This window comes from Xenopus tropicalis, chromosome 6 (genome assembly GCF_000004195.4).
Source record: "Xenopus tropicalis strain Nigerian chromosome 6, UCB_Xtro_10.0, whole genome shotgun sequence".
NCBI lineage: Eukaryota > Metazoa > Chordata > Amphibia > Anura > Pipidae > Xenopus > Xenopus tropicalis.
The window spans coordinates 8275868-8288110 of record NC_030682.2 but is presented as its reverse complement, the minus strand read 5'-3'; the positions used below and the strand labels follow the sequence as shown (position 1 = coordinate 8288110).

Below are 12243 nucleotides of genomic sequence, written 5' to 3'. Positions count from 1 at the left end.
AGTGATGGAGATGGAGTAAGGGGGGAAAAAACAATGACCAGAGTCCCCCCCTTCAAAGTAGTTTTGGCACGCCTTGGTCAAACTAAGAACTATGCATACTTTCCAAGTCATTAAAAGATATAGCAGACAATATCAGTATTGTTTGTTCATGGCCATGTGATGTTATGTAGCAAATCTGAGATGATTAATTGGATGGCAGACATTTTTGATAAACAGTGAAGACCTCCCCGGCTGGTGGAAACGTGATAAATACAGACCAAATCCAAGTGTCCCTCCCTGACTCTCCGGCCTGTGCCAGAACTATGCCAGTTATGTAAACAGAGTTTAGCCCAAAATAGTGGTACCAGCAGCCACAGGTACAGGCTTCTCAGCAGGTCAAATGGCGAAATTCACTTTCATTAGGGGAATAAATCAATTACTGCAAATGTCATAGAGGGCTGCTTAGTTCTAATGCTGGTGTTAATAACATTCCATAGCTGGGAATATAAAATCAGCAGATTAGAAGATAAATATTTTAGAAGTAAATCTACAAAGAAGTGTGTACCTAAGGAATCATCCAATCACAATATCTTTTTAATTAGAGTTTCCCAAATTGTAGTGTGGCCCACTCAGAGGGGCTGGCAAAGCAATAAATGGCGAGGGCAACCTAAAGGCCACTAATGGTGACAGGTTGGGGTAAATATTTCATATCAGTCTTTGATATTTCTTAACATTCACCAGGAAAGCCAAACCAGCTTGTATTTAGGAAAGAACACTTATCTGTTTTAGACAATAGCAGCAGGAAACATAACTTTATTTTCATACATTTGTATCCCTGTTCTACATTAATGGGGGTTGGCATCACCTGTAGATCCACGAGGCTGCTCCTACCTGTCAACTTTTTAGGAGACAGCGCCGGATTTCTAATGGTGCGCCCAGAGGCCGACCCCCCACCACCCCCACCCCCCCTCTGCGCATGCATGAACCCCCGAAACACGGACAGTAAAAGTCCCATACGGAGCAGTGGGGAGAGGTCCCCATTGCTCCGTATGGGAGCAAAATTTAAAAATTGTGCTGTGGTGGGGCGGCATGCCCCCCTAGGTTTGTGCCGCCCTAGGCCCGGGCCTTTGTGGCCTCGCCACAAATCCAGGCCTATCAAGAGACACAAACACTAAGGGGCAGATTTACTGAAACTATATGAAAAACGAAACCAAAAAAAAAAAATAAAAATCAAACTTTTCTCAGAAACCCCAAGACTAACCAATCTATTGATTTATTTTTTTGGAAAGTTAAGTATATAAGACTATGGCCATATTTGGTACTAGTCGCTAGATCAGCGTAAAGCCCTATGTGTTTCAGTTCAGATACAAAGTGCTAAGAATATGCTATTATGTATAGTACTGACAGGGAGAGGCAACAATAGTGGCCAGGAAACCATTTGGGGCCATGTGTTTTGGTTGCAGGAAAAGGTCAGAAGAAACAGTAGCAGAACATTAAACATACAGAATACATCATACAAACATATAAAAAGGTCCTAAGAACTTGGCATCAAACAGGCAGTGTTTCAAGGCGTTGAAAGATCAATCTCTGCTGTTCAACCGGACTTCCCTGGGCTAATTATAACTGATTTGATGACCGTGCCAAATGGAAGCCCACAGACCACTGGCATTATATTTATCATTAGCAGGAAACAGGCAACTTCATAGGACAAAAATAAATACTTACAGTTCAACAGATCTTGAGAGAACAACCGACAGCGTGAGCAGGGTGCAGCCAAATGGGCCCAATTCAAACTGAAAAGACAGAATATCAGGTTAACTGACCCAGTGTAATCCATAATGGACCTTGTAGATAATAAACTTGGCTGTAGCAAGCAATGCCAGGCAGCAGCTGCAAGGGCAAACAGGGTACTGAGCTGTATTAAATGGGGCATAGATTCACGGGAGGAGGGGGTTATTCTTCCCCTTTACAGAGCGCTGGTAAGGCCCCATCTAGAATATGCTGTTCAGTTTTGGTCTCCAGTGCTCAAACGGGACATTATTGAGTTAGAGAGGGTCCAGAGAAGGGCAACTAAGCTGGTAAAGGGCATGGGAAGTCTCAGTTATGGGGAAAGGCTGGCCCAGTTGGGTCTGTTTATACTGGGGAAGGGGCGCTTAAGGGGGGATATGATAACTATGTATAAATATATAAGGGGATCATATAATAACCTCTCTAATGCTTTATTTACCAGACTAAAGAGCAATAGAGTTGCCAAATGTTTGAGGACATTCCCCCTATAACATTCCAGAACCTCAAATGTGTCTTTCTGAAAAGAGGTGCAAGGCATCCAATAGGGAAACACACAAACTGTCAAAGAAATTATTATCACGGAATTCCACAGTCTTTTGCAACAGGAATAACAAGGTCATTCTGTTAGGCTCGTGGCCAATAGGAAGGGATTTACCTGGCTGATGTGCTGTTGTACAAATCCCATGAGGTCTTCGTATTTTCTTATCTTGTACAAGATTAACTGGGAAAAAGTATATTCATGTCAACACCTGAATATTTAAATATGGTACAGGTATGGGACCTGTTATCCAGAATGCTCGGGACCTGGGGTTTTAGTTGGGATCAAGTACAGGTACTGTTTTATTATTACAGAGAAAAGGGAATCATTTAACCATTAAATAAACCCAATAGGGCTGTTCTGCCCCAATAAGGGGTAATTATATCTTAGTTGGGATCAAGTACAGGTACTGTTTTATTATTACAGAGAAAAGGGAATCATTTAACCATGAAATAAACCCAATAGGGCTGTTCTGCCCCCAATAAGGGGTAATTATATCTTAGTTGGGATCAAGTACAGGTACTGTTTTATTATTACAGAGAAAAGGGAATCACTTAACCATTAAATAAACCCAATAGGGCTGTTCTGCCCCCAATAAGGGGTAATTATATCTTAGTTGGGATCAAGTACAGGTACTGTTTTATTATTACAGAGAAAAGGGAATCATTTAACCATTAAATAAACCCAATAGGGCTGTTCTGCCCCCAATAAGGGGTAATTATATCTTAGTTGGGATCAAGTACAGGTACTGTTTTATTATTACAGAGAAAAGGGAATCATTTAACCATTAAATAAACCCAATAGGACTGTTCTGCCCCCAATAAGGGGTAATTATATCTTAGTTGGGATCAAGTACAGGTACTGTTTTATTATTACAGAGAAAAGGGAATCATTTAACCATTAAATAAACCCAATAAGGTTGTTCTGCCCCAATAAGGGGTAATTATATCTTAGTTGGGATATATATACAGCAGACCCAGTGGTTGCCAGGGGGGGCCTGGACCGCAGGGTCTGCTGTATATATATATATATATACAGTGGTGTGAAAAACTATTTGCCCCCTTCCTGATTTCTTATTCTTTTGCATGTTTGTCACACTTAAATGTTTCTGCTCATCAAAAACCGTTAACTATTAGTCAAAGATAACATAATTGAACACAAAATGCAGTTTTTAAATGAAGGTTTACGTTATTAAGGGAGAAAAAAAACTCCAAATCTACATGGCCCTGTGTGAAAAAGTGATTGCCCCCCTTGTTAAAAAATAACTTAACTGTGGTTTATCAATGTCAATTTTCAATTTCAATATCAATTTCTGTAGTCACCCCAGGCCTGATTACTGCCACACCTGTTTCAATCAAGAAATCACTTAAATAGGAGCTACCTGACACAGAGAAGTAGACCAAAAGCACCTCAAAAGCTACACATCATGCCAAGATCCAAAGAAATTGAGGAACAAATGAGAACAAAAGTAATTGAGATCTATCAGTCTGGTAAAGGTTATAAAGCCATTTCTAAAGCTTTGGGACTCCAGGGAACCACAGTGAGAGCCATTATCCACAAATGGCAAAAACATGGAACAGTGGTGAACCTTCCCAGGAGTGGCTGGCCGACCAAAATTACCCCAAGAGCGCAGAGACAACTCATCCGAGAGGCCACAAAAGACCCCAGGACAACACATCTAAAGAACTGCAGGCCTCACTTGCCTCAATTAAGGTCAGTGTTCACGACGCACCATAAGAAAGAGACTGGGCAAAAACGGCCTGCATGGCAGATTTCCAAGGCGCAAACCACTTTTAAGCAAAAAGAACATTATGGCTCGTCTCAATTTTTCTAAAAAACATCTCAATGATTGCCAAGATCAATATCTTGTGGACCGACGAGACAAAAGTTGAACTTTTTGGAAGGTGCGTGTCCCGTTACATCTGGCGTAAAAGTAACACAGTATTTCAGAAAAAGAACATCATACCAACAGTAAAATATGGTGGTGGTAGTGTGATGGTCTGGGGTTGTTTTGCTGCTTCAGGACCTGGAAGGCTTGCTGCGATAGATGGAACCATGAATTCTACTGTCTACCAAAAAATCCTGAAGGAGAATGTCCGGCCATCTGTTCGTCAACTCAAGCTGAAGCGATCTTGGGTGCTGCAGCAGGACAATGACCCAAAACAAACCAGCAAATCCACCTCTGAATGGCTGAAGAAAAACAAAATGAAGACTTTGGAGCGGCCTAGTCAAAGTCCTGACCTGAATCCTATTGAGATGTTGTGGCATGACCTTAAAAAGGCGGTTCATGCTAGAAAACCCTCAAATAAAGCTGAATTACAACAATTCTGCAAAGATGAGTGGGCCAAAATTCCTCCAGAGCGCTGTAAAAGACTCGTTGCAAGTTATCGCAAACGCTTGATTGCAGTTATTGCTGCTAAGGGTGGCCCAACCAGTTATTAGGTTCAGGGGGCAATTACTTTTTCACACAGGGCCATGTAGGTTTGGATTTTTTTTCTCCCTAAATAATAAAAACCCTCATTTAAAAACTGCATTTTGTGTTTACTTGTGTTATCTTTGACTAATAGTTAAATGTGTTTGATGATCAGAAACATTTTGTGTGACAAACATGCAAAAGAATAAGAAATCAGGAAGGGGGCAAATAGTTTTTCACACCACTGTATATATATATATATACACAGGAATGATGGCCAGCACTCACGATAAATAGTCCTTAGTTGCCTGGGTGCAGTCCCCTTTCACTTCTTTAGATATTCGGACAAAATGGTACAATAACAGCTCAATATTTCGTTAGACATAAGGCTAGAATGTTCAATAAATCGGGACAGAACCAAAAAACTGTCCTTAGTGTAAAGCATGATCTGATCATAACTGTAATAGTACAGTTATCCGAATGGAGGCATATAAAACCTCCCTTCAATCAAGTATCCCCAGTACAAGCGGGGAGTTATACACTATCACCCCAAAAAGTATAAAGAGTACGGGAAAAAAAAGGAAACAAGATTAAAATGGAGTCTATGGGAGATGGGCTTCCTATAATTCAGAGCTTTCTGAATAATAAGTTTATAATAAGCCCCTTCCCTACCTTAAATTTAGTGGCGCAGTTAGGACTGGGAGGTGCAGCACGCTGGGGGGGGGGGGGGGGGGGGGGGGGGAACTGGCCGCACCAGGCCCTCTCAAAAGACTTTTCTGCAGGGGGGCCCAGTGCAACCAAGTTGTGCCGCTGGATATATTCCATCTTTAATGGTGGCAATGCAATCCTAAGTTTGTTTAATAATTTAAAGCAGACGCAAATTATGGAAATACCCTGGAAAACTCCAGATCCCGGGCATTCTGGATAACAGGTCCCTTACCTGTATATATATTCTTAAAAAATGTACACACAGAAAATCGGATGAATACAAATTGATTGGTATAGGAGGCATTAAGCACAATCTTTAGAGAGCTAATATTACAAAGTTACAAGTGGCAAGGCAGATTAACGTCAGTTACATCCATTCGACCTTGTGCTCCGGCTCTTACTCAACATATTTGTGTGGCAACAACTACATTTGATAGAACTTAAAGGAGAACTAAAAAAAAAAAATAATATGGTTATAAATTATGTATTTTATATGGACTGTCCCTATAACAGTAATGATCGGGCCATATATGTCCCCAGCAGCTCCCCATCTTGGATCTTGTTAAGTCATCTTTTGTGTGTCAGTGGCACTGCACGTGCTCAGTGGGCTCTGGGCTGCTGCTGGGTAACTTAAGGGTTAGGGGGTTGTTAGAAATCACTAAACATTAGCAGAATGGTATAAAACATATACTGATATTTAACCAATTCCGACCCTTATGTGTACAGATCTCCCAGGCCAGAATCCGTACGCATCCTTTCCCCTGTAGGCTGAACACTATCAAATACTAATCTTCTCGGGTTGGCAGTACGCAGGTTAAACAGACTCATTTTAAATGTTAACAAAAAACTACAATGGTGACCCTTGTTCCCTTATCAGTCAGGTGAGGCGCCACTTGTGGGAAAATGTAACAATTCCTATGATTAATGCACGTGTATGTAATATATTAATCTTACGCTCTCCAATATCCCATCCGCTTTATATCTCCCGGCTGGACTAAACTGCGGCCTTCCACATGATCTAAAAGAATCGGAAAACACAAACAGTGAAACCACACGAATGTGACGCAGGGGGTCTAATCTACAATTATAGAACAAAATCTCCTTTCACTTTCAAGACCTTGAACCAACAAATGTATTTGTAGCTGTAATATTGGTGTGTAGGCGCCATCTCAGTGCCTTGTGCCTGAGTCTGAGCTTTCAGCCAGCGCTACCCATTAGAACTGCTTTCAGCTAACCTATTGTTTCTCCTACTCCCATGTAACTGGAGGAGTCCCAAGTCGGACTTGGATTTCTTACTATTGAGTGCTATTCTGATACCTATTGGGAGCTGCTATCTTGCTCCCTTCCCATTGTTCTGCTGATCGGCTGCTGGGGGTGAGGGGGGTGGGGATATCACTCCGACTTGCAGCGCAGCAGTAAAGTGTGCCTGAGTCTGAGCTTTCAGCCAGCGCTACACATTAGAACTGCTTTCAGCTAACCTATAGTTTCTCCTACTCCCATGTAACTGGAGGAGTCCCAAGCCGGACTTGGATTTCTTACTATTGAGTGCTATTCTGATACCTACTGGGAGCTGCTATCTTGCTCCCTTCCCATTGTTCTGCTGATTGGCTGCTGGGGGTGAGGGGGGTGGATATCAATCCAATTTGCAGCGCAGCAGTAAAGTGTGAGTGAAGTTTATCAGAGCACAGGTCACATGGCTGTGGCACCCTGGGAAATGAAGAATATGGCTAGCCCCATGTGACATTTCAAAAATAAATATAAAAAAAATCTGTTTGTGTTTTGATAAACTACCTCTTTAAGAGATGATTATGGACAGGAAATAAAGGGAAATAAAAATCACTCACAATGCAACAACTGCTTCTTTATTATCTCCGGCACGCCATAAAATATCAGCGATGGCTTTACACAAACAGCTTGTCCTCTGGGAATCCGAAGGCTGCAGCACTCTGCAAACAACAAAAATACCGGACAATCTGTGAAATACACAAGGAAAGTAAGAAAAGCCCAAACAGAATGAACAGTGCAACGGGGCAGGGTATGGGCAATATGGCACCAGAGAAGCAGTGATTGGGTGAGGGTTGGGCGCTGCGGGGTCTCTGGTGTCTTTTCTTGATGTCAGCGGTCACTTTGGTGCCAAATTCAAACTCAAATAGGGTGTACTTGTTTGTTTTCATTGGCCAAGCTGGGACTGAGTATCCAGACCTTAGCTAAAGGTCCCCATACACGGGCCGATTCTAGATGCCGATATCCGTCCCTTAGACCGACTTGGCAGCACATCGGCCCATGTAGGGGCACTAACGACGGGACTGCCCGACCGATATCTGGCTTAAAATCGGGCAGATATTGATCGGACAGGTTTAAAAATTTAGTTGGATCGCGGAACATGACGGCTCATTGATGCAATCCCCGAACCAACTGCACATATACCCGTCGTTCTAATTCGACCATTTGGCCCCAGGGCCAAATGACCGAATTAGCCCCATATCCCCCACTGATATCGGGAGAAGACCTCGCCAAGCGAGCGGATCTTAGCGTGTATTTTTTTTACTCGTTGCCTAATTTTTTGACACTGAATCTTCGCTGCCTGGCCTTGACCCTTTGCCTGACTGACGTTGCCGCTGCCTGGGGTTCCCATGGCTCCTATATTTCACCTAAAAGGTTGTTACTGACTGTCTATGGGCCTCCTCATATTATGGTCCGTAACAGGGGGGGCAGTTTTGGGCTCCAGTCCTTAAGAAGGATATTAATGAGCTGGAGAGAGTGCAGAGACTGCAACTAAACTGGTAAAGGGGATGGAAGGGTTAAACTATGAGGTTAGACTGCCGGGGTTGGGGTTGTTTTCTCTGGGAAAAAATATTTAGGGTACAATTTGCACAAAGTGAGAATTGTTGGCGGTAATAGTAAATTCATGAGGGAAAAAAACGAACGCCGTTGGCCGGCCGCAATAGATCGAGACATTTTAGAATTTTTTATGATGAACCCCCCCCCCCCCAGGGTTTAACAGCTGCAGCCGCAATAACTCCCAACTCATCATTCATACTGATAGTGCCGGTGGCAGGGTGCCTTGTAATGGTTAATAAGTAACAGGGGGCGGGGCTAGAGTTCCAGGGTTACTCAAAAAGCACAAATGGAGAGAAGATTTAGTGAACAAAATATGAAAGAATAAAATGTGAGGGGGGGAAGAGTAGGTCTGTGTTAATATTAACTATATTAATATCTAAGATTGTATCAGTGAGACAGAAGCTGATGGAAATGGAAGAATAGAATACGGAAAAAGCGAGAATAAATAATTATTTACTTACAGAGAAATGGAGGTTTGTAAATGAAGTAGATTATTGATATAGCACTGCGCATTTGTGGCTGGGACTGAACTCAGGGCCCCAGCGCTGCAAGGCAGATGTGCTAGCCCCCGAGGCACTGAGCCGCCCCTAATGGGAATATTACATGTGAAAATAATAGTGACGGCATCACTACTAACTTGTATGGTGGAAATGGGAACTTCAATAAGTCAGCCCCTTACAGAGCTGCTGTGCTAATAAGGCTTGGGGTCAGACTCACTGGGGTGTGCGAGGCCCACCAGGGCTGCTACCCCAGTGGCCCCCTCACCCCCTCTGGGGCCCCTGCTCCCTCCTGGGGGCTCCAAACCCCTTCTGGGGCCACTGCCTCCCTCCTGGGGGCTCCAAACCCCTTCTGGGGCCACTGCCTCCCTCCTGGTGGCTCCACACCCCTCTAGGGCCCCTGCTTCCCTTTTTGGGGGCTCCACACCACTCTGGGGCCCCTGCTTCCCTTTTAGGGGGCTCCACACCCCCTCTGGGGCCCCTGCCTCCCTTTTTGGGGGCTCCACACCCCCTCTGGGGCCCCTGCCTCTCTTTTTGGGGGCTCCACACCCTCTCTGGGGCCCCTGCCTCCCTTTTTGGGGGTTCCAAACCCCCTCTGGGTCCCCAGCCTCCATCCCACTCCCCCACAGTCAATCCCTTCTGCACTTTATATTTACTTTTGACGTGTTTATGGGCTTCAATTTTCTTTAAAGAAAACATATTTCCCACAGTTCTACTGTGGCTGAAAGACAAGGAACTGCCCAGTAGGACCATGGGTGTATTAATTATAAGGCACATTTTGGGGGGGTGGCCCTCAGGGGCCTATATTTTCTTTTTTTATTAAACAAATAAATGCCCCTATCCTCTGGTGCAGATTTCCATAGGAAATCCGGGGACAGAGCTGGAGAGGGATAGGGGGTCGCGGGCTTTGCGGAAAAGACACTCACGAAGTAGGGGCGTATTTAGGTCCGGTGCCTAAATCCAAATCCAAAGAGAGAATAATGAGCAAAACATTCAGTTTGGAAGCATAATCCAGGGCAGCCTAAATACGCCTGTGAGTAAACGCAAAAGCAGAATTTACAATTGCAAAGTGGATGAATACAGAGCTGCCTATGTTTGGAAGTGCTGTATTCATAAGGGGAGAAGAAGGGTAGGCACACAGACGCCCCCCTGCCCACCCCCATAAGTAAGGGAAGGATGACAGACACAGAGCATAAGGAATAAGGCCCAAGGCAAAAGTGATACCTGAATGAACACTAACGGGTGCACCCTTGTGTTACCCTGAGCTCTTACACTTCTGCCCAGGGACTTTATAGGAACCATACTGAATTTGCAGCCAACAATTACAAATGGCTTTAGAATTTGGTCGGGGTATAAAAATAAAAAAAAAAATAAGAGGCTTACCTCAAATCAGCATCTTTCCCAAAGAGGAGGTTCTTCAGAACACAGCCTTGGACTGCGGCCAGAACTCCACACGGGCCTCCCTTAAATAGGCAAATGGTACGGTCAGACACTAGGGGCCACGTGGAGCCCAGTAGGCCAGTTCCCAGGAAGGTCCCCTCTCCCTAATAGCACCTCTGTGTATCCTGAATCCCCAGCAGCCTGCGCTGTGCTTATTATATCTGCAATAACACCGCGCCACAGCTGCAGATACTATTAGTGGCTAGAAATATAACCAATGGCAGTGTGGGAAACGCTTATTGAAACCAATCCAAATGGAGAATAATGAGCGAACCGTTCCGTTTGGAACCATAAACCAGTAATGGGAATTCTGACGCTCTGTGGTACATGTGGCCTTGTTAGCGCCACGGCGCTCTCGGGAAAAATACGCTTAGAAGCTGTTATAGGGGAGGTTCACCTCTATTGTAACGTTTAGTATGTAACACTATGGTCAATTCTAAACAACTTTTTCAATTAGTCTTTATTTATTTATTTTTTTAATGGGGGTCACTGACCCCGGCAGCCAAAAACTATTGCTCTGTTAGTTTTACTGTATTGTTGCTCTTTATAACTTATTTTTCTATTCAGTCCCTCTCCTATTCATATACCAGTCTCTCATTCAAACCACTCCCTGGTTACTACAGTAATTTGGACCCTAGCAATCAGATAGCTGCTGAAACTCCAAACTGCAGGGCTGCTGAACAAAAAGTGACATAACTAAAAAAACTACAAATAATAAAACATGAAGACCAATTGCAAATATTACTCTCTACATCATACTCTCTGCAAAGGTGCTGTACTGGGGTACAATGGTGCTGTACTGGGGTGCAACGGTGCTGTACAGGGGTGCAACGGTGCTGTACAGGGGTGCAACGGTGCTGTACTGGGGTGCAACGGTGCTGTACTGGGGTGCAACGGTGCTGTACTGGGGTGCAACGGTGCTGTACTGGGGTGCAACGGTGCTGTACTGGGGTGCAACGGTGCTGTACAGGGGTGCAACGGTGCTGTACAGGGGTGCAACGGTGCTGTACTGGGGTGCAACGGTGCTGTACTGGGGTGCAACGGTGCTGTACTGGGGTGCAACGGTGCTGTACTGGGGTGCAACGGTGCTGTACTGGGGTGCAACGGTGCTGTATTGGGGTGCAACGGTGCTGTACAGGGGTTCAACGGTGCTGTACAGGGGTGCAACGGTGCTGTACAGGGGTGCAACGGTGCTGTACTGGGGTGCAACGGTGCTGTACTGGGGTGCAACGGTGCTGTACTGGGGTGCAACGGTGCTGTACAGGGGTGCAACGGTGCTGTACAGGGGTGCAACGGTGCTGTACAGGGGTGCAACGGTGCTGTACAGGGGTGCAACGGTGCTGTACAGGGGTGCAACGGTGCTGTACAGGGGTACAACGGTGCTGTACAGGGGTACAACGGTGCTGTACTGGGGTACAACGGTGCTGTACAGGGGTACAACTCGTTTAACATAATGTTACAGTGTATCCATCCCCCAGCACTGCACTTACACTTTGCTCTTACACTTTTATTTTATGTTGGTGACAAAATGTTACTTTATGTCCCCTCTGCCCTCACCAGGTTCCTTTGGGTTTCCCGCACCCCCAGCCCTGACCGGCCCATGATCCCTCTCTAGTTCCTGGCACTTTCCTGTCAGTGAGATCCGTACCGGGAACTAACTGGATTCCCCCAGCGGCCTGCTACAGGCACAAACAACTGGGCTCGTGTAAACAAACCCATAAAGGAACGGCCGTATCACTTAAGAATGGAGGGGCAGGAGGGTACCTGGGACACGAGAGGAGAGCCTATCACTTTCCCATCAGTCCCTGCCCCAGTGAGCTTACAATCTAAGGTCCCTATCACTTTCCCATCAGTCCCTGCCCCAGTGAGCTTACAATCTAAGGTCCCTATCACATTCCCATCAGTCCCTGCCCCAGTGAGCTTACAATCTAAGGTCCCTATCCCATTCCCATCAGCCCCTGCCCCAGTGAGCTTACAATCTAAGGTCCCTATCACATTCCCATCAGTCCTTGCCCCAGTGAGCTTACAATCTAAGGTCC

At 45.0% G+C, this 12243-nt stretch overlaps 1 protein-coding gene across 1 annotated transcript in view; it reads right to left on the bottom strand.

Annotated features, from left to right (window-relative positions):
• Nucleotides 1–12243, bottom strand: part of mindy4 (MINDY lysine 48 deubiquitinase 4) — a 64376-nt gene that overhangs the window by 22676 nt on the left and 29457 nt on the right. Inside the window, exons 9-13 of the mRNA NM_001079472.1 lie at nucleotides 10148–10227; nucleotides 7271–7372; nucleotides 6381–6444; nucleotides 2423–2488; nucleotides 1705–1772 (exon numbers count right to left, since the gene is read on the bottom strand). Coding sequence (NP_001072940.1) covers nucleotides 1705–1772; nucleotides 2423–2488; nucleotides 6381–6444; nucleotides 7271–7372; nucleotides 10148–10227 — 380 coding nt within the window. The remainder of the gene's footprint in view (nucleotides 1–1704; nucleotides 1773–2422; nucleotides 2489–6380; nucleotides 6445–7270; nucleotides 7373–10147; nucleotides 10228–12243) is intronic.